The 23,346-nt window shown below is 43.2% G+C and overlaps 1 protein-coding gene across 1 annotated transcript in view; it reads right to left on the reverse strand.

The window, feature by feature from the left end:
• The window catches only part of PGBD5 (piggyBac transposable element derived 5), a 69,201-nt gene that overhangs the window by 19,375 nt on the left and 26,480 nt on the right, over positions 1 to 23,346 (reverse strand). Inside the window, exons 2-4 of the mRNA XM_032183594.1 lie at positions 21,353 to 21,780; positions 13,745 to 13,879; positions 2,740 to 2,920 (exon numbers count right to left, since the gene is read on the reverse strand). Of these exons, the coding sequence (XP_032039485.1) occupies positions 2,740 to 2,920; positions 13,745 to 13,879; positions 21,353 to 21,780 (744 nt within the window). The remainder of the gene's footprint in view (positions 1 to 2,739; positions 2,921 to 13,744; positions 13,880 to 21,352; positions 21,781 to 23,346) is intronic.

The raw sequence follows: 23,346 nt of genomic DNA on the forward strand, positions 1-23,346 counted from the left end.
TGGGCGTCTCTAGATTTTCCAGAATTCCCTTTGGTTCCCTTAAATGTCAATTTAGGTACCAAAAAGTTTATAGTTTCTCAGCATTATCCTATTGAAATCTTCCCCTATCTCTCTGTCAAGTTACCACCACCACCACCCTCCCCTCAAAAGAATAATGTAAAGGAATTGTTAAGATGAACCCCATTTTTTTTCTGTTTAGAGCTCTCACTGGCATCTCTCTCTTTCTGCTACTGATCCTAACCCAGAAACTATTTTTTCTTGAACAAGAAAAGTAAATTTGACAGTTTAGGAATGGATCTTAACTGTCATGAACACCTCAGCACAGATGCTGTACTCATCAAAAGGCTCTCATGACACTTCATCGCGGTGTGGCCCTGCTCAGGTGTAGTCGGCCAAGCCACATACCACAAAAGCATTAAGGTCACTGCTGAAGGTGGCCGTGTGATACACTAGGAGAGATCTCTCTGCAGAGTCCAGGCTTCTCTGCCTGCCTCTCCCCAAATGTACAGCCAGTGCAGCAGGATCCCAGCAGGTGCTGGCAACACGTTACCTGCTCTGCAGTGCAGTCAGCACACACCATCTCCTCCAGAGCTCTTACTGACTCTACCACTACTTGACATTTCTGGTGTCTGTTCTCTTCCAATGTGTCATAGTCCTTCCAGTTCAACACCCCCACCGAACCTGTGACTGAGCCCAGAGTACCCCATGGCAAACACAGACAATCCCCTGTCCTTATTAAACATACAGACTACCGTGTTCTCACCATGATCTTCTTTATAAGGGAGTTCTAACTTATTTTGCAAAGACAGTAAATCTGCTTAGTGTCTGCCTCCCCCACCTCATAGTTTCACCCCTAGGAAAGCGATGGTGTGTACTGGATCATAAATTTAATTTTGGAAGCAGCTGTCAAATATTGTAAAATGTCTCAGGAAGCCATATAACAACCCATGAACCAAACTGAAATCAATATAGCATTAGCATATTAGATCAGACAGTAAGTCAAAACTGCATGTGGTAAGAAGTCATTATTAAATTTGATACCTGCTAGAAATTGTTAATTTGAATGATCTGTTCAGTGTAAAGACCATGAATAATTTACCCCTGTAAACAATTTGAATTATCTGTAAGTACTAAATGGGTTTAGTACCCATGCACCTTTTCCACAGGGGCTGTGGACCATCTGGGTCATGCTGCATTGTCTCTGTCCTCCCACAGCTAAGCACAAATGGTGTGACTCAGAAGTCAATTTTTGTCTGCCAGTCTTTAAGTTTAAACCTGACACATCTCAAATATAAGGAGTATATGGGGTATTCTCTAGTTTTTTTGACCAGTCAACTCCATTTTAGGTTTGGTAGTCTTAAAAATGTAATTGTTATAATCAACTAATAATAAAAATGGTTATTGACTATAGAACAGAAGAGAAACCATCCAGCATCCCATAAATGTGCTTGACTTTTCCCCATCTGTCTGTTTGCAGCATTTGGGAAAACCATGACCTGTTTTGTGATAATATGGTAGTATTCCTCTGCACTCTGTGAGCTTCCAGTTTACCTAAAAAAAATTAGGAATTAAGTCCTGCACAGAGCTCAGCAGACAGCTGTCGGTGCCAGAGCAGTCTGAAGTGCAGGAATGAGGGGCTCAGCTACAGCACTGTTATCAGCTGACTGGTGTTCTTGTTTGAGATAAGAATCAAACTATTGTCTCAATTCCAAGTCATTCTCTCTGCCTTGGACCACATTTCACTAATATAATGCCAGAGGTGGGTTTAATTTTCAGCAATGGAAAACATGTCAAAGGCAAAACTCGGTTGTCAGTGGTATGCTGAAAAGGGAAACAGCCCTGTGGCCTCCTTCTGTGTGATGCATAATGGCAACCTCAAGTCTTAGTGCAGCAAAGGATCTACTGAATGCACTACGCTGACCCTGAAAGGCTGTGCTGACTGAAGAACTAGCTGAAAATTACACTGAGATAACTTTTAACTGATTATCAGAGTATAAGAGCCTGTAAGCCAAGGGAAGTCCTCAGTATTTCTCAAATAAGGTAGTATGGGGCTACTTCACATAAGGTGAAGGGGCATTTGACAGAAAGGATGTCCTGGGGTTGCTCTCTGCACCAGCATACTGGCTGATAGAGCCACACTGACACAACGATGGGCATTCTGCTGGCAAATATGCTTTGGTCAATGTAGAGTTTATTATGCTTTCAAACTAAAAAGTTTCCTACCAAGGCATATTTGTACCAGCAAAAAGCTGAACCATGCTAGGGCTTTTGCAATGGCATAAAACTGTCATGTAGAGAAGTCACATCTAACGGATATCCAAACAGCAAGGACTTCAAAGGCACACCTTTCAGGATTCATCCCAGCCTTAGTCTTTTACAGTGGGAACAGAAATATGACAGGCAGCTAGGGCATGCCTTGAACAGTCCCCCAGGTCATGCAGAAGATTAGACCTCACATTTCTAAGGCAAAGAACAGAAGTAAGGGTTTTGAATACCCTTATTAAAAATGTTTTTATGTTCTCATTTTTAACTTGGAAGATTTAAAGAGCATAGACTCAACTTAGAAAGTCCTCTGCATAGTACCTTTCCATGAATGAGATCTCTTCCTAGAGATGACCAATTTATTTGTACAGCGATATTTAAAATCTCACTGAAGCCTTTGGGAAGTTTATTGAATTCAATGGCAGGAGGTCTCTAGGTCTGTGGTCATTAAAACCCAGTGAGTCACCACATACACACCTTGCTTCTCAAATTCTTCAAAGAGATTGAGGCTGGTAATGCTTGGGCCAGTGAAGATGATGTAGTTCTTCCCAGAGGCATTCTGACAAAGGCTTTTGGCCACCATACTGTGCAGCTGCGGTTTGTTCTTCAAAGCATCCAGCCCGTCAGCACCACTCCCTTCTTTGAGATGGACATAAATCTTAAACGAGAAACAGGAAGAAAAGTCAGAAAATTATAATGAATCCAGAGGGAGCAGATGCAATTGCTAACATACCTTCTCATCTGGAGACAAGCTGAGGATCAAGACAGCAGATACTCTTTATAAACTGCTAATATCCAAAGACCGTTTCAAGGGGCTGTTGCTTTAAAACCACCCCAGGTTAGCTGGCATAGCCACCAATAAGCACAGGGTCCTTTGTCTCAGCTCAAGGGCTTCCTGAGGTTTTTGCCGCTGTCATTGTGCAGTTTGAAGACTGTTTACTTGGCAGGAAACGTCTCAAGTCATAGCAGAGATTACATGTTGTACTGAATCTGCATTGGCTTTATTGCTGCCAGCAAAAGAAGACATGGAAACTTCAGTTCCAAAAAAGGCCTCTATGAGATGACCAGAAGGAAATGGCCCATTAGCTTCCCTGCAGTACTGTTCACATTTATTTCTGCTGGCAGCAACCATTTAGGCTGCAATGCACAGAAGTGTGTATGAACCCCTGTAAGTGAAACTGCTCGGGCACAGCACTAATTCCAAGATCCTTTACTTAGATCAGGATTTGGAGACGACCCACCAGAACAGATTGAACCAGGAAGCAGGGTACACTGCAATATGCTGCTTTAATAGTGAAATAAATGCCTGGCTCATTTATAAGGCCACTGTAGCTCTAGCACGTGTGCTGCTGCCGTGCAATTCACACCGCTATGCGTGGCAAGACAGCTGCCACCATCATCTGTAGGTGGACATGCATTAGAGGGCAGGAACATTTATCCTTAGTAACATTACTGTAACTGAACACAGACAAGAAGCATGGTCACACCAATTGAAAGAGCACTGAAGGAACCTATTCCTGCTTTCCTACAAGTGATCTCTCTAGAAAAGACCTGCATTGCCATTCAGAAGGAGAAAGCACATAACCCTTTCTTTGTACAGAAGCCTTTGATTTTATTTCACTGACAGTATTTTACAAGCATAACTTTCACCAAAGTTGAACGCCTATCAAAACCAACTAGGCATCTGACCTTCATCTTGTTCCAAAAGTCAGGAGAAATAACCTGCTGGAAAGAGAAATGAGAAGAAGCAGGCCCTGTATTCAGTCACTCGAATGGCACTGTAACTCCATGCTACTTCCAAAGATTTAAACACACACACACAAATGCAAATTTTCAGTGGAAAGACATGTATTTGCAACAAAACTCAAATCTGCAGAGAAAAAGATTAAACTTGCTAAGTATTCAGGGGTAGGGAAAAGGAATTGTGCCTTGTTTGCTGGAGTGATGTATCCACAACATTTTGTTAAATTTGCTTAAGACATCAGCCATCCAGAATACACAGCATTGCTTTCCTGTAGATGCCATTTTATCTTACCAACAGACTCCTTCATAAGAGAAACTTCATTACAATGTTCAGAGAATAAAAGTACTTGTATGTTTGCAGTAGTGCTCTCTGTAATTTTTGATATATCAATGATCTTAGAAGGAAACAAAATTAAATTAAAAAGCTTCTCCCCGTTTTAGATTGTGCATCACCCAGCACTGGTATTCTAGGGATATTAATATAATATTCCTTAGCTATTCATCTATCATGGAACAGACCCCAGAGGAGTGTGTTATGTATGAAATCTCCGAGCAATGATACATGCTCTGTATTTTGGAGTAACTGTAGTGCTGAAGAAGAAAGTTGGTGCAAGGATAAATACACACTCATCTTAAAGGAAGTCTTAACACATTACTTAATAAATAAATAAACAAACAAATCCCCTTTATCCCCTTTTAATAAAAATAGTTTCCAGTTGAGGACGTAGGCAGAAATGTTCATAGACTCTCTGACAATGCTCCACTCCCTTTTGAAAGCTGTCAAATTTGTGCTTTCCCCAATGCTAAACTTAGGACTAGCTAATTATGATAAATCATTTAGATTATTAATTAGGACTCAAGAGAGCAGTTTAACAGTGGAATGCAAACAAAGGGCAGATTGTTCCAAATTTACAGCAAAGATTGTGTGTGTGATTATTGGCGTGAAAATTAAGATCAGGTTACTAGTGTGGCAGCACAGAGACCACACATCAAGCCCTTAAAAATCTATAGACAAAGAAGAGAAGAGAAGACAAAAAAGATGCAAACAGGTTAGTTTTGACCTTGAGTCAGTAGTTGAAGCTGAAAACAAAGCAGGCATCTGTAAGTCTAAGAAAGTGTCCTGCACTTTCCCTCCTGTATTACAGTAAGTCTAAGCTCCTCAGGAGTCTCTGCTACTTCGTGCTGACTTTGTGCTCTCCGCAGAGCCTGCTGCCAGGGGATGAGGCAGTCTGCTGGCACTGGTGGGGGCACCGCCTGGTCCCTCACCATGGGCTGGTTTGGGTCTGCATGCAGCTACTCTAAAGAGCAGCTAGTTGTCCATGGCGTTATCACTGTTTTCACACCAGGATGCTACATGTTCTGTACATCTTGCTAGCAGATCTCTCTGTGCACCTGTCACCCTCCCTTTGTGCTCCCCTCTGTCTCAAGGGTCCTTGTAATGGCCTCCTGGTGATTCTCCTTCCTTCTCACTCTGTTCACCTCCCCAGTGTCCTTTACCCCAACATCTATACCACTGCTGAACATTCCCTCCTTCTCCAATGTTCAATATATACCCTTTTTTAATTATTGGGCACTCCTTTGCCTATTGAAGCACAGCCTTTGTTCTTGGCACAATTTTTCTTGTTTTGGAGAAGCATCGTTCAAAGCTTTGTTGTGCTCAGCTCTATGGGGAGGATGGGGGTTGGAAGGCATAATGTTGGAAGGCATTAAGGATGCTGTGCAACCGTGGCTGGGCATAGACAACTGGCAATGGCATAGCTTCAAATATTCCTGCAAGTGCCTAAAATCCCATATGGCCTTTATTTTTCTTCTCCTTGTCCCCTCATCCAGCTTATACCATTCTACCTCAAATCACCAAGACCTCCCCACTGAAGCCCCCAAGCCCCCAGAACTCTAATTCATCACAGAGTTAGCAGTTAGCAGTCTGCAGGCAAAGCACGGAATTGCCAGAAATTGACTGCAAGACCTTCATAGGCACAGTCAGAAGCTGCTCCCCTGAAAATGTTTGTTAAACCTTTCACCAGAGCTGCTGGTTTGCCTTGTGACAGTGTTAGAGCTTTGTGCCTCGTCCATGTGCTCCAAGAGGAAAACATCAGCAGCAGTACAGGCTGGACAACTGCTGCTGGACAACAGATGGAGATGTTGGCAGCAACATCCTCTGCTTCTGCGGGTGACAGTCAAAGCAATGTTTCTCAAATATCTGCAGAGATCACATTTACTGTGCAGCTTTTTCTAGTGGCTACTGATACTTTCGATCTACAACACCAAACGGGATAATTTATATAGATGAAGCATCATTTCTCTTAAGAGACAAGTACAAGCTGAAGCTCTTTGTCTTGCAGTGCTGGAACAGAAAAGGAGCTTTCTCCAGTCATCCTTCAGCTCTTATCGGAAGAGCTACACTTTAAATTCTGCCATCTTTCTATCTAGGGCAGCCCTACTGCACCAGATACTTCTAATCCAACATTTCTTAATACCACATGCACAATACCAGCTCTCTCTTCTCACACCCTTAACTCATCCCTCAAACTCTCCTCTCTTCTGCCTTCATCTTCCAGGCAGAATCCTAACAGTCTCTTGGTCCCTAAAGCCTGACAATAAAAGACCTTCACAGTCACTGGCTCTCTTCACGTCCGCTACAACTGCTTCTGCCTTCTCCCATCACAAATAAAAAAGTAGGTATCAATCAATATAACTCAATGCCAGAGCAACATGGTATTGGTAAAGACCACTTACCTACACAGAGGCAAACAGAAAAGACATCACATTTCTGAGCAGGAGATTCCACATGCTGACAGATGAGAGGCAAATCAATCACCTGTCATTCAGAAACTCAAAACAAATATTTGGCTACAGAAGCAGGCTGTTAGAAGGAGCACTAACAGAGAAAGTAAGATCTCAGAGTAGACTTCCATGCCACAAGCCAACAGAGCTTTCCTTGCTCTATGCTGGTGATTTACTGTGTGGAAAATTCATGTAGCAGGTTTGTAAGATCTTGCTAGAAATGGGGTAAAAGATGAGCACTTAGGAACAGTACTTGCATCTTGACCACACACTAAAAACTAAAACATTGACTGTTCTGTTGATAATCATAGCTCAGATAGCAAATTGAAAGCACTTGTGAATAGCACATCCCAAATATTTCGCATTCATGTATAATCAAAGCACCCGAGGGTACAATTCTCAAATAAAATAGCTGACATTCAGAAGATAAAAATGGCAGGGGTGGTAACAAGCAGGAGTAGATTTTGAAGGCTACATTGTGCAAAATATCTACCAAAAAGTAGTAGCTGGTAGAGTTGACACCGAAGGCCTAGTATGGCTAAAACTAAAGCTTTGTTTTCCTTCCCCCAACATCCTTCCTCCATGTGATTTGTTCATCACTGAGGACACCACAACATCTTACCTGTATGGTCAATCTACAGTCTGTGGATCACCAAATGCAGACCTCTCTGTATCTTTGCCCAGGCCAGCCACATTTAAAGCAGATTCATCACCTGTAACACCTCTATGATAAAGCCTTTCCTGTTCTTTCAAATACTTAAGAACTGGCTGGCTCTCATCTCAGCTACCTCAATCGCCCTTTTGCCTGGCCTTGCGTACATATATCTTGACACCGAGGCAGTATGTCAGGCAAATAACCCTTTGCTTTGACCGTGTCAGCCTTCTGACAGCTCCCTCTTCTTTACAGCATCAAAAAGAAGTGGCCTGGAAGGTGGAGACAGGCCCTTGCAGTTTGGCACTCTCTACTGAGGTCTTCCTACACCTTTTCAGTATCCTGATTCCCACCTACGCTTCCCTGAGGAGCCAGACACCCAACTATTGTTGCCAAACAAGGCCATTTTTGCTTCTTTGCATTACTGACCCGGTAGTCAGTAAATCCCCAAGCAGCACAGGCTGGAACTGAGCAATAACCTTCCCTCTCACCCAAAAACAGATGGCAAATGCATGTCAGCTTTGGGAGGGACCTTTGCATTTGGTCACACCTGGATGTTTGTTTTTCCCATTCATCTAGAAAGACAGCAAGCTTTTAAACTCCACAGAAATTAATAGGGCTGGCCCACCACACACCTACAAAACTACCTTCCTGCATAATACTGGTGAGCAAGAGGATTACAGACTTTTAATTGATACCTAAGATTCTCAGATGCTGACAACAGAGAACCACATGCTTTAAAAAGCCAGAGCCTGGTGGGAGCCAGAGGAAGAAAGCAAATAGGATTTTCCAGCCAACAGTGACTGGCAAATGAAGGCGATCAGATTTCCTGGGATCCCCTCCCAGCCAAAGCCTGACCTTGAGAACCTGTTCAAAGCAGCTGCTATATCTATGCACTCCAGATGAAACTTTTTCGGCAACAAGAGAAATTATCAGGGCACTGTTTAAAGAAACCCTTCAGCTCACACCGATCTCTAAACAGAAGTTAAGCAGCCAGTAACACCAACATGTCTAAGCAGCTTTATTAAAAAATGCCATTCTCCCACAACTCCAGCCTTGGGAACTGAGTTAATTCCAGGCTTATTTACCCTTGTTTATCCACCACAAAAGGGAATGGGTAAGAACAATTACAGCTTACCAGTGACTGAATGCACCTCTGTGATGTGTTGTGAAATTATAAACTCTTTGGGCACCTTCTCAGCTTCCCTAAGTTCTTACTCTGTGAAATCAGCAGGGCTATGAAGTATTCAAGCTAACTCTACTTACCCTATTTGGCATCAAGAAAGAACTACAGCATTTACTATAAAAGTATTATATATGCATTGTTTCCTTTTATTTTTGCTGCAGTTGAATGATGCAATAAGAAATGAAGACATGCTGCAGCAGAAACAAGCAGCAAAAGGTAGCAGATGAGGCACGGCAGTTTGAGTCAGGAGAGCTGAGGTTTATTCCCAACCCTGCCACTGGTCTGTGGAGTGACCTCAGGCAGCTCACTGCAGCTCTTCAGGGACTTGAAAAAAAGTCCCTGAATTGCTTACCCTCTCAAGCACAGGCCACCCTGATCCGGGTTGAACTCATTAAATACCACCATGGTACAAACTGATAATAATTCAGTAATGTGGCAAGTCTCAAGCTGCAGCAATACAATTCTTTCTTCTGAAACTGTTCTGACTCATCCCTTCTTCAGGATGAACAGTGGAAGATGGAAACTCAAGTTCAGTCCCTGCACAAAGACCTAAAGGACTTCATAAATCTGAGACACACGCTTCAGAAGGATATTAGTGAAAATGAAATGCATTACTGCTGGAACTTTCTGCCAGTGAATAAAACCAAGTGCAGAACCCATAAATTGGGGGGGAAGGGAAATATCGCCCAGAATAGCCTCAGAGAACAAATTTAATCCCAAAGAACAAGAAAAGATACAGGCATCCACAAAGTCATCTCTTCTCATCCTCTGTCATGACGTCACAGTTTTCTAAGCAAATAATTAGGCTGATGAACTAATTCCATTACTGCCTATCATAGTGATTAATATTGCCCGACCATCCCTTTGCAGTGCTCTCTACCATCTACATTGCCTTCCATTTTGTTGATTAATGGTGCTGGGCCAGGGACTGCCTTTTGGGTTGTCCTTGTGCCATGGTCCTATGGCCCTAGGCTCTATGGGAACACCTCCTCCTGCCCGACTCTATGGCGTCCTGTGCAAAGCAGCAGCTGTTTATGCTTCCTTCTCCTTCTGAAAAAAATGACAAGGAAGCACTCTTATTTGTTCCTTATGAAGAACACATGAGAAGGAAAGAGAAAACATTATGTGTCCTACCAGTACAAAATAACTAAACCTGAATATTTGGGAGCTCTCATCAGTTTTTTATGAGCCCTATTGCTGTACCAAAAATGAAAGAGAGACCTACCAATCATATACAGGTGCATCTTTTGCAAGCAAGAGTTCAAGACGATCTGTGAAAAAAAAATTACAACCTGACACATCTACAGTTTTGGTTTAAATACTTACTCAGCAAATACTTTAAAAGGAAACACTTCTAAGCTACTGCAGCCATTTAAACTGGAATCAAGGTATTAAAATACTAGTTTGAAAAGTGTCTCAGTGGTACACAGGGAAATGTATTGCATGGTCAGCTCATTGTCTGAGCTTGTACTTGGATCTGAGTTATCCTGAAAAAGGTAGCCTGAAGTGCTATTGCTACCTAGTGTAGCATTCTCAAAAGAAACAAATATAATCATCCTGCCTTTAACAGGACTGTGACTATTCAGTGCCTTCCAGACTAGGTTCCCCCAGCACCTTATAAACCCTAAATAATCCTGTATTTAAACACAGCATAGCCAGCCAGCCAAAAGAGGTAATTCTTCTGCTATATTTAGCATTGATGTAGCCTGGCCTTTTGTGTGGCCACAGATGGGAACACACTACCACCTTCATACTACAAATGCAGAGACAAAATTCCTCGAGTGGGATGCCCACAGCCACCGACCAGATGTGCGGCAGAGGCAGGAGCTCACTAGTCCTCCCACTTCCAATCCACATGCTTTGAAGAAAGTGGGTGCCTTCAGTTACTGCCTGACCATTGATTTCATTTTAATGTCATTTATTTTAATGGGAGTGACTGCAATCTCCCCAGCACTGAGCATTCCCAGAGCTGGTTTAAGGCTTCTCAACAGTGTCAGCCGGATCAGCTTTTTCTGCTTTACAAATGAAGTCTCATAGCCTAGCAGAAGGTGGGCTTCTGTCATGGAAAGGAGCAAAGCAAAGAAGATGGAGAAGAACGGGATGCCTGAGGTACTGGAAATTGAGATTGCTGTTCTTACTGAATTTGAGAGAAAGAAATAAGAAGGCCTCAAGTCCTGTCCTGTAACACTGGCCGCTGCCACCTTGATCTCCAGCATCAAGGACACGTAAAACAGGCAACAGGATCAGGGCAGTTTTGCTGCCTACTTTGCCATAGTCGTCCTTCCTGCAGCAAGACATTTATTTTCATTCTAAACCCCTGGAAGGTTTTGCTCATGTTTCAAGCTGCTATAGACATGCATTTGCTATGTTTGAATGATCTGTCCTTCCTGCATGTTCCCACTTGGCCAGTTGACTGTGAAAAAAAGATACTCAACAACAAGGTTATTCACTGAAAAATGATGCTTTGCTTTGGAAATTCTGAAGCAGAGATACAATCTGAAATTGAGCACCTGTCTTAAAACAAAGACTTAATTGTCAGGGTGGAGTCAAGTTATTCGTATGACAGAACACAGTTGGAAAAGTAGTTTAAAGTATGTACACTATTTATTTTATGCACGTATATACCTCTGCACCTTCTTATATCCACAAGCAGTATTTTTTAATGCTGCTTCTTTTCCATGATTGACTTACTGAGCTGGATGTTTAAGCAAACATTATTTGCCTTAAAAAAAAAGGCTATCAAGGAGAAATGTTTCATTACAACAAAAACATAATTGAGACTTTCATTCACAAGAACAAGCAAACAGAAGAATTTAGGGAGTCAAAGAGGTGTAACTCCTAAAATTTGCAACTATCTAGTGAGCTGTGTACCAATAGCTGTTCACAGAGTGGCTTAGTATGTGGCTTCAAATCACTGATACCAACTTTACATTAGGAAAACAAGCCAACCCTTTTCGCAGTAAGAAAAGCAGATCACTGGGAAAAATTGATGCCCCTAAATGGAGATTTTTAACATTAGGCTAATTATTTAGGTTAAGAGGACCTTGCTTTAGGCCAAGAGTATCATGAAACTCCTGAGGATGCTTCCATCCTCAAGAACCAGTCACACATTGTTCAGTTCCTTCTTCTGCTGGGGCTGCCTCACCTTTTTATAGCTATATATTTTTCAGACTTTTGAAACTGCTTGATTTATGAAGTGTTTGGTGTCATCTTTTATCCCAAATAAAATAGTCTCTGATGTCATCATGCAAAAACAACAAGGGACAGAATTCATCCAGACATCATTACAGAATTTCTATGTATTTCCAAGTAGGTGCCTAAGTTTTTTAACATCAGATAAGTGACAGACTAGTCAGAGCTCAAATATTGGACTATCTTCTTGTTTAGGTCAATTCTCTTCATATGTTAAACATAGAAATAAGCTCTTTTTAATCCAGCGAATAAACCAAACAACCATCAAATGAGTGCTATGGATTCATCACAATCCTTCAGAGGTGTGACATATAACTGAACATAGCTCTTCAAACATATGTTAATTGAAGATCACCTCATCCCCAGACTAGGTATTTCCATTTTAGTATGAATATTCATGTTCCTGTATATTCTTTTTCATGTTTCTCTAAGGTCCCTCCCACACAATCATTTTAGCATGGAGATAATCAGAGCCAAGTCACAGAATGAAAATAGAAGGCTGTTAAGAAGATCCTGGACGTCATCCGGATGCAAGTGAAGCGTGAGTATCTGTTTCATTAAGGGAGAAAGAGGATTAGGGTGGTGCTGGGCATCTACTCTGCTTCAACTGACATTCCATTAATTTACTGTCTCAATGGGCAGGAAGGGAGATGCAACGTAATTACAGCTCAGCATCTGAAACCTTTGGCATTTCTGACGACTTATTAGTCTGGTGGTGGTTGGCTGGGGGGAGCATGGCAGTAGAGATCAGCAAACTTTGTGCTCTCTGTACACCTTCAATAAACTGTGTCTGGGACAGGTGGAGTTCACCTTGGTGATTAGGGACACTGTGTCTGTGTAGTAAATGACTTTCCAAAAGCCTGGAGAGTGGAAACTTCCAAAGACACTTGATGAGGTAAATCTATTTTGTTTTGGACAAAACTGTTAAAATCTGGACAGAAAATGTATGATTCTCATGTCCTTCTTACAGTGAATAATACTGCTGAAAATACAAACCTTTTTTTCCTAGACAGGCTCTTTTCTTACGTAGCTACTCAAACAGTTGTACCGATTCACAGGTCAACTTGTACTGTGAATTCAACCACAGCAAATCTGCAGGCCCCACAGGTCTGACATGCATTCAGCCTGGGTGGTCAGTGCTACCAGCACCTCAGCATTGCTGCTCTGGGGCATTCATGACACCATATTTTCACAGCAGCTCTTGGGAAAAAGAAGGATCAGAAATTATCTGCCCCCTCACCCTTAGGTACCAAAATAAATGGCCAGATTTTCAAGAGTGCTCAAAAATACACCAGCAACTGGGGAATCTGAGAATTTCAAAAGTTGTCCCTAGTGCTTTACGACACTAAATACAAATCTCTTAACACACCTCCCACTCAAGTTTGTATCTCATCTTGAAGTCACATCGGATTTTATTTCTTTGGTAGAGAAGTAGAGAGGTGTGAAGAGATGTAAAAGGAAACCCTGTTACTAAGTTTCTCCCAGAAAAATGGACATCTTGATACCATATTAACCTATCCTACTGGACAGGGCTGGCTATCACAGTCGCAACATTATACTTGGAGGAAGAAGCTGGCCCATTAGAAAGGACAGGAGTCACAGTACCTAGACCTTTCGATAAACTTAGGATGTACAAACAGACGGACTCTTTAACTCCATTTCAATTTAATTAGCTTAGGACTGTCAGCCAGATGGATTGTGTTACACACAGGCACCCTCAGTTAAATCATCAAGCAAACAGAGCACTGGGAACTTGTCGTCACCCTCCTTGGGATCAAGTATCTGCAGGCACAAGAAGACTTGCTGAACTCTGACTGTAGCCCCTGGCAAGGCTATGGACAAAAGCAACTGTTATCATTGTTCCTGCAACACATTCAGGGGCCTGCTAGGAACTAAATCAAGACACCTGAAGAGGTAAAACCCACCTGGCAGATAAAACCAGTGGATGAGCACTGCCGAACCCAAAGGCTGAATTTCCTCTTTTTCCTCTTGCGCAGCTCCCTCTCTGTGCATGTGGCAATGAAAACAGGATCCTCATCAATCAGGGGCTCGTGTAGTACCTGCAATTGGATAGAAAAGAGGAGAAAAAAAGAAACCAAAGAGTTCATGATTGCTGAAATCCTCCAAGCAAATACAATCCTTGTGCACATCACTTCCATACAAAGATGCAAAATTTCTTTTGTTCAGTGCTGCCACCCAACAAAAAAACAAAGCCTGGCCAAGCACACTCTGTTATGGATGGCTGCTCTACAAGTGCCTTCTACCTCTCACCATCAGCTATAGTTCAATAGCTCTCTGAATTGAGGCTCTGTTAAGTTGGGGAGATTGTTAGTGGCATGCCGCTCCAAACTTCATCATCAGCTTAATCTTGTTTGGCTGAATGTCTTCCACCCAAGCATCCCCTACAATATGTTGCAAGATACTTGGTTACAGCAAAGGAAAACACACAGAAAAGGAGAGAAGTGAAGGAAAAAAATATATTTTCTGCTGCCACTTAAGAAGGTGGTGAAAAGATAGAAAACATTTTTTCCTGGTGGCAGCAGCTTCAGGGAAGGCTCTCTTGCCTCAGAAGCTGAAAAATTTGACACAAGGAGATAGAAAGATAGAAGACCAGAGAGGGGAATAGAAAAAGACAAGGTAGACTGGAGAACGCAATGAAAATCTGTGGAAATGAAGCAATTTTTGCATTCTGCATCCAGATATGATTCCCGATTGCTTATAGCTGTTTTGCTACATTTCTCTCCATTAATTCTGCACCAGAGTTATTAGATATTACACCACAAAAACCACCTACAGAAAAGCACGGTTACTTCCCTCCAGCTCACAGGTAGCTGGGCATTATGTCCACATCCTTGATTGCACGGTGGGTGAATTGTCTAGCAAGTCACTTCTGAGAGCACAAATGCTCTGAAGCTGTTGAAAGGTCTCAGCTGATGAAAGCAGGTTTCAGCTGACCAAACCTGGACATCTGCATCCAAATCACAGCAAGCCCCAGGAGGCTGCCCTCCTAATACACAAGGGGGATGCATTCCTGTAGGACATAGCTCAAACCTTCTTAAAGACATTTGAAATAGTCAGATGGGTTATCTCCAAAGGAGCCCACTGTTTTCCAGTGACTATCACCCCACAGACGGGGCTCAGATAGAGGCATCCACAAGGCAGAGGCTGTCATACCCTCAGAAGGACCTTTTCCACGCATGCACATGTGTTACTTTTGTGCACATCTGCATGGATCCAGTGGCCAAGATGAGAACCACGCTGTATTAAAGCAGAGAGCACTGTCTGTAGGAGAGATGCGGTGGGTAAGCAGTTAAGCACCACTGATGAGCAGCTGCTGGCCTCCTGAACACAAGATGTTTGCTGAACATCACTCTGTCAGCCCAAAATAGGCATCTGTGCCCTCTCTGTGCAGCGGCGGCTGCACGCTTTCATTTATACGCACTCCACTTCTTAACGGCTCATAAAACATTCACAGGACCATCTGAAAGCACTCTTGTGAAATGCTCAAATTATACACACCAAAATGCAGATGCAAGCAAGGAGTGTCGCATACAAAGCTATTTGTTCTTAAAGCTGCAGCTGCCCCACTATACCCCACTGGAGCCAAATCCCATTCCTCTCTCATTCCAGGTCTCCTCGAAACACTGCTCTTCTTTCCCAAACGTTCCCCTTGGGATGGGGTTGGATACACTGGTAAGAATTCGGCAGCTTTGGAAAGCCCCTCTTACTTGCCAGATGGTGTGGTTGAGCTGCAGTAATCTCCCCCCTGTAGGATGAGGAGCAGCAGAAAGCAAAGGCTGTCTAAGCATCATTTGAAGACATTTTTTACCCTCCGCCCTTAGCTTGGCTCCCTCTTCTGCAGCACAGCATCAGCTCTCCTCACAGCAGCTCTACTGCATCCTGCTTATACCTTTTGCACTCCCTCCGCCTTCTAAGTCAAAGTAAGGCCTGTCAGTCTAAAATTTAGGAAGCAAATCTGAATTTTGAAAACATCTCCTCATCCTTCCCTTATTCATGCCCATGCTCAGCCCAGCCTTCCCCTGGGTCCCAGAGACTCCTCTTCTTTCTCCTACCCAAAATTTTATGTCATTTGCATTTCTCCAAAAGACCAAAGCTTCCCAGAAGCTCCTACAGAACTGCTCTTTGCTCTTGCTGAAGTGAGGGAGTGTGGACAGGCAGAGAAATGGAAATGGCAAACCTTGGAGCTTGCACTTCTTGCTTCCTACAGAAAGGGTGGGGAGACGAGTGTTGTGTTCACTCCCCAACCACCATGTGCAACAGCTGTAAAGGACTTTGCAAGCAGGATGCTGTATGGGCTGTGCCTGCTGCTGGGACAGCCGATCCCCATCTCTTTTTCAAAGGAGGCAATCTGTTGCTTCTGGCACTGACATGGTTGTCTTATGACAAAAGTTATCTGTGTTGCTCCTTGCCAGATCCATTAGTTTATACTCCCTCCATCATCTCAAACTCATCTCTCTGCAAATCCCCATGCAGTGACACTTGCTCCCTTCCCTTTCCCCACTCCTGCTGTGTCTGCAATGCCCACTTTTCCAGGAGCAGGCTTACTGTCCCCACGCCACATTCTTTCCTGCTTTTCTTCTTCCTAGATAAAAATCTACTTTCAAGCTTAATTGACTCCCACACGTATTCTTGGCAGCCTCTTCAGCATCTTTGACTCACTCTGCAAGCTCTTCTTTCTTCCTATTCTGACTTCTTTTGATGCAAGATATCTGTGGGTTTCTTCACAGAAATCTCCCCCATTTTCTTCTCCTAAATCCCCAGTTTAGTTGAGGTCTTTGGAACTCCTCATCTAGCTGCTTCACTCCCTCCCAGCTATTTCATTGTTGGTGGGTTTTGCTTTTTTTTTTTTTCCTTCCTGTTCTTCACAGCCATCTTCAACCGTGATAGGTCTTCTTGCTGTCTCTTCACTCTGTAACCCTGTAGAAACTGCCCCAGCCCACCTTGTCTCTGGCTTTTGGTGGGTACCATCCAGCTGTGAGCAGGGTCCCCCAGGGAACTGCACTTGTACACGCAGATTCACCTAATGCTTCTGCGACAGTAGCTTGAATTTCTGCTTCTTTGCCTCAGAGCTCCTCCCACCTAAGCTGAATTCTCTGCAAGCATCTGACATCTCTGCTGCTTGACTGTCCAACTGTCAGTTCTGGTTTTGTTACGCTACATTTGAGAGCATCTCCTTTCCCCTAAGATAACCCCTTGCTATCTCCTCTCCTGGTCCTTGCAGCCATCCCTCTCCTCCTGCTGCAGATCTGTGAATCTCAGTGTCAGACCTTACACCCAAGTCCCTGCAAGGTGCTCTGAGCCAGGCAGCGCCTGCATTTTCCATGCTTTCCGAATAACAGCTCTAAAATACACAGCTTTTCCAACCCACCCACTCCGTAAAGTTTTCATCCAAGGTCACAGACGCCTGGCAACACTTCTCCTTTTGGCCTCAGTATGAGGCAGCCCTGCCCTAATGATGCTTGCTGGTAAGCCCTTCTCCTAGGCCATCACAGCAGGCCATAGCACTTCTCTCTATTTCTCTCTGATAGCTCTCCTTCTCCAACATATCAGACAGGCTCCCTCCCTTCACTTTCAAAGACCTGTTCAACCTATCCATATTTTACTAATCCTCTTTGCCATACTCAAAGGTTAACTGCCACCTCCAATGGAGCCATGATTTAAAGCTCCTCTCAAGATCCTCTGCCCATTTGTTCAGCCTTCAATTGACTTTCTTCAGAAGAAAATCAGTCCTTACAGCACTCCATTACCATGAGGTCATTTAAAAACAGCCACAAAGCTTCATCACTTTCTGCTGTCAAACTCTCCCTAAAGCCTGGCTTTGCCAGAGGAACAACTGGCCAAGAACTATGGGACATCAGAAATTTACCTTGCTATTCAATATCCTTACCGTTCCTTTGCCTGTCCATCTTGATCCATGTCTTGTACATGGCTGCCATCCTCTGAATACTTATCATCTTTGTGTTATGCTCACAGAACCTCAAAACAGAGCAGTTCTGGGCTGCGACCAGGATCCTTACTCACAAAGGATCTTTTTGAAAAAAGGGAAACTGAGACACAGGCATATGGCTTGTAATTTGGAAATTCCCAATGCCGAATCAACATTTAATCTTGAGAACACAGAATAGCTACAATTTAATTGGCCTGTTTAAACACCTTTATTTTTTTTAAGAGAAGCTGTTGCCTAATGCTGTCGACTGGTTTGGAAGAACTATGATACCACCAAGAGCAAAAATCAAACAAGCCCCTTAGTAACTAGCCCACTTAGAGCAAATGCTGCCTTCAGAGGACGAGGTTAGAGTTATGGCTCTGTTTCTGCTAGGGAGCTCATTGCCTGAAGGACTTAAGTCAGCTGCACAAACGTGCTTAACTGCTCCCAGCCGACATTTCTCTGGGCAGATCCAGCTATGTCTGGTTCCAAGATGCTGAAGAGAAGATGCTTTGGCAGGAGAAGGAAGAGCAGAGTGCGCAGAGTTGTATACCCAACCTCCCCCATACTGACAACAATCTCATGTAGTCACATCCTGCTGACAAGCACATAAATACTCAGCAGGCACAGAAGGGTATTTGAGCAGTGATGTTATTTTCCACATCTCTGCTTCTTTCTGGAATTTGGTTTATGTCCTTGGCAGGTGAGTACCCTTGAATTTGTTGCAGGGTACCTTCTGAGCTCACTCAGGGTGCCTTCCCTGTCTTCAGGTTTCCACTTGCAGATAGTAGCATAGCTACAAAGCTATGTGGAGCCAAGCAACAAGGAGATGATTCTAGGAACTGAATCCCTAACTCCAACTTTTCTTGTTCAGGTACAGGCAGCAGCGATTTATACTTGAGTTGTTGGGGAGGAACAGGACGCGAAGAATATTCCTGTCATTCTTATACAATCTAGGTCAGAATACCACTTCTGTTATTTCTGAAATTGAAGCTTGCACTGATGATACACAATTACATGTTCTGGACTTTCAGTGCCTTCAAAGACTAGAAAGTAATTATTTCCTTCTGTTTGCTCAGTATATTTAGCAAAATAATTATAACTCACTAGATCTTCTCTTTGTTTTGGTATATTGGCTTCGTTCTCTCCCTCCCCTCAATCTGCTTTCATAAAAAGCGCAGTGTCATTTTTGCATGCGCACTTTTGGGGGATTGCACGTGAGGGGAAAAAAAATTCTGAGACTGAAGCTCAATTTAAAGAGTCTTTTCTAGGTCTCCAAAAGGAAAAGAGCAAAGCTACAGAAGAAATAACTAAGAAGGCAGGTGATGCACAGCCTGCCTGATTCCAGGACTGTTGGTTCTGTCCATAGGAATGAGTTAATCTGGCAGCCTCCTAACCCATGTTCTGCAAGTGCACATTGCCAATGGAAGAAAGGCAGTACCAAGACCATCTACGAGCCCAAACAGCCTGTCAGCATTGAACAGCCCACATCATTCCTCTGCTTGATGCCATTTACAGGACATTGGCCTGAAGTTTGAGTATAGATTGTGGCTCAGGCACAAACCATCTGGATGCCAAAAGTCTTATGTTTAAAATACAGGTGTAAATCAAGCAACAAATGCATTTTGAACTTGGGATTGCAGGTATTGCTGACTACAGAAACCTGGGCCCCTCTTGCTAAACTGCAAGCACACTCAAAAGCCCATCTGAATTGTTCTTTCCTCTTGCTTCTTCCCTTTGTTTCCATGCAACTGGGTTGTTATTTCTAGCCTCACTGACTCTGACAACCTGGGATTGATGTTTACCGCAGTCTGCTAATCTGTACTCAAGACAATTTCCAGGGAGAGGTCTCTCCTGCTGTTTTGAGCAGATGGGGTCCGTGTCCCTTGAGACTAGTAGTGTGCAGCTCTGCCTGATGGCACCCAGAAGGGCGTTAGGCACAAGGCTCCTTCTGGGAGGAGGACTGGAATGTCCCTCAGTAGGATACTGAAGCTACGCCAGACTATTTTTAACAACAGATTCAAAACCTTTTTCTTTCTCTCGGTTATTTTTGAAGCAGTATTTTAGTGCTTTTTGTTCCGCTCAATACCACTGACACATGCTGTATAGAAATCACTGACGTAAACACTGAAAAGGGGGCACAGAAGTGAAGGGGGGAGGAAGAGAATTGGGCTGTCACTTTTTCCTCCTTTTTTTTTCTTAAAGTAGAATCTCCTTACCAAGCTTAGCACAAGCATATGCTTCGCTTGTGGAAATTTAGAGGTTTTATCACTGCAAACAGGACACTGTGGATTTCATCAATTCAGTTTTCAGACCTCGTTTGGGAAAGGGAGAAGGGATATACATGCAAATCAAATTTTTTCCTCTAATGGATTTGCACTCTCAGTATGTCCCACAGCACACCATTATAAGCATCTACATTAGACACAGTGATCACATTTCTGAACCCTTTATCTTGTGCCCATTGAAGTCAGGGGATAAGGATTAGATTTCATATCTTAATGGGAGCTTGGTCTCAATAATACCATGCTCCTAACAGCCTGTTCTGTCTTGATGGAAAGGCATCTAGCTAGCACGGTTTAGTGAGAACACTCCTGCTTCCCTTCTCCCATGTCTACCTTAATTGCTTTTTAGACAGATGAGTTGTCCTGGATTATACAGGTATGCTTTTTTATCGTCTGTAAAATAGACAGAAAAACTCAAATTACTCCCTGGTCACTCCCAATCGTATTTTTAGGCATACCTCCATGGATATGACGTATCTATGTCTCCATTTATTTTGTGCAGTGAGAAAAGGTTATGCTTCAATGGGAAAACAGGAGGGGAAAGAGGAAGGTGCATATTACACCTTTTCCCAATGCCTGTGTGAGATCAGTTTATATCCTGAAAACAGAGAGTTGACTGAAAAGTTATTTCAAGCAGCAACATATTTCACATTTATTCCTTTTTCTTTCCAGACTTTCAAACATGACCAGCAATTCCAAAAGGATTTCATTTGTACTGGAACAAAGTTCTTTTCAGCTGTACAGCTGTAGTCAGACGACCTCTAGCTTCCTAAGTTTCTATATTTAGTTTCTTACATTGTTTGCCCAGTCTCCAGAGCAGTCTCCCTACAGAATGTCTTTCTGTTATGCCCCTAGTAGTACCTGGAAATGAAAATTCACTGACGTCATTTACTTTATAGTTTAGAAATAATAGTTTAGAAATATTTCCAGTTCACTGACACTTTGGTTGTATACACATACAGCAGTAAGTTCTTCCATGGGAGCATCACCCATCATCAAAGAAAAGACTGGCACAAGGCACAGGCTGACAACTGCAGCAAGCAAAGGCACCTGCCCTCTGCTTATTTTGCCTTTTCCCACTAGTGGGGAGAGTGGGTAGCTGTGCTGCTGCTTCCCAGGAAGGCCTGGACCATAATGGCAAGCACCTTCCACTAAGGTCTAGGCTGGTCACCCCTAACAACCCCCAGTGAGTCCCTGGCTCTTTCCACAGGCAGTTATGCTCTGCATTTTCAGTCATAGCAAGACAACCTAGAGCATGTAGGCTGTAGTTACATCTTCCCTTCCAACAGGTTAACTCTTACCTGGGCTTGTGAAGGTCTAAAAGCAGAGTCAAAGCCATTCTGCAGAGAGTCCAGGAAAGGCTGGATTTTGTAGAGGCCATGCGTTGTCTGGCTCGAGCGGAAGGCCACAATGTGGAAGTACTTCAGGATCTTTTCAAATCGTGATTGTGTCATGATAAGTGCAATGCTCTTGTTGCTGTAGAAGCCGCTGCTCCAGATGCTGAGAACGGACTCACAGTGGTGGATGCTGGTCGATATCATATAGCCTAGGAAGGCCTTCATTTCTGTCAAGGTGACATCAATCCAGGTATCGTCACTACCGAACCTCTCCTGGTACTTCTTGGCATACATGTTGGTTTGGACCACCATGTTCTTTAGCACGTTGTCAGGGACAAAGAGTTGAAAAAAGTCCATGGCACTGGCAGTCAAGGGCATTTTCCGTGTTGGACCTAGGACAAAAGTAGGAAAGGAAGATAAGCTCACTTCTGATCATCACAAGGCATGTTCAAACTGCACCAGCAATTTAAAGCAGGGCTAATGTGAGTATCTGACATGAGTTAGCACATGCAGATCTGAATTAATTCCCTTGCCACAGTTGCAGTGGAAACACACGGAGCTCAGACGTGACTACTTCAGGTCAATATACTACTTTGGATACCATTAGAAAATTAATCTGTGTAGACACAACAGAAAGCAATGACTACTCAGTTGGGACATTTTGAAAACCAGGCCAAAGTGATGGCATGGCAGCTAATTGCTTTGGAAATGTATCCATTGTCTGACAGATCTCATCAGGAAACTTCCCCTCTATAGTCTCTGTCTTCCTCTACATGGCTAGTTTCACTACCCCATATCACGTGGAATATTTTTAAGCATTACAGTGCACAGCCTGGTTTTCTTCCTCACAGAATGTAATAAGCCTTGCAGTCCCATGCTGTCATTACCCTGGCTTTTAAGAGATCTTGCACCTTGTGGCAGGTTTCAAGTATTTATTTTAGTCCTTAAGACAGTGTGGGTGGGAAGGACGCACTAAGGGTTGGCAGCCCTGTATCAGCGTAACAAGGTTGTCCAGACAGACACTAGATTACATTAAGTCGAATTAAGAACATCACGCCTGCAATAGCAGGGACGCAGACACCAGTCATCACAACCTTCTCTCCTCTACTCCCTTCCATGAGCTTATTAAGCTCCATTTTAAAAGTAATGTTTTTCATGCTCCCCATGGCAGTGCTTGAGTCACAAGGTAAGGGCTGCAGGGACAGGGACATTCCCTCTTCTCCTGTAGAAGCTGTGCCACTGCCAAACACACAAAATTGATGCACCTGAGAGGGGCAGCACGGGCAGGCATAATGGACAGGGCAGTGCTAAGAGCAAGCAGCCTTATGTCCCTCTGCAGAAGGCAGCTGGGGGTAATGCTCATGACGCTAAGAGTTGGATACCATAAATATTGTGCCTTAGTTTAACAGATTCCCTTCAGTCTTAGGACTTTCTGAACAGTGTTCTTCCTGATGAAAAGCAGAAAGCACAATTTATTGTTTGAAGTTCTGCCGAACAGGAAGGAGTCTTCCTAGCACCAGGTGGCTGATTGGGTCTCAGCATCTGCTCTCCCAGCTGAATCAGAGCAAGAAGTTTCCCATTCTGTGATCTGGAGCTGCAAAGACCCTCTAATGTGTTGGTTAGGTCACGTTCTTCTGTACGCCCAATTTCAGTTCACATCCGAAGTTACAGCAACAACTACATCTCGCAGAAACATTGCACAGAACAGTAACGCTTAGGAACTACACCAATTCTGTGGTTGGACTTGCTCTAAGCCTATTGCTCTACTTGGCTACAGTCTAGTGAACTCAAGCTACTGGAAGTACAGCAAGACATTAAAGAAATAAACCTTCAGATTGCAGGGAATGGAAAAAAAAAAGAAAAAAAAAAAAAAGATGTTTTTTCCAAATACAGTGGGGAAAGACATAAATTAAAATGGGAAAGGTAACTTTAAATATGTGAGACTGAGAAATTGGAAG

This window comes from Aythya fuligula, chromosome 3, assembly GCF_009819795.1.
Source record: "Aythya fuligula isolate bAytFul2 chromosome 3, bAytFul2.pri, whole genome shotgun sequence".
Lineage (NCBI taxonomy): Eukaryota > Metazoa > Chordata > Aves > Anseriformes > Anatidae > Aythya > Aythya fuligula.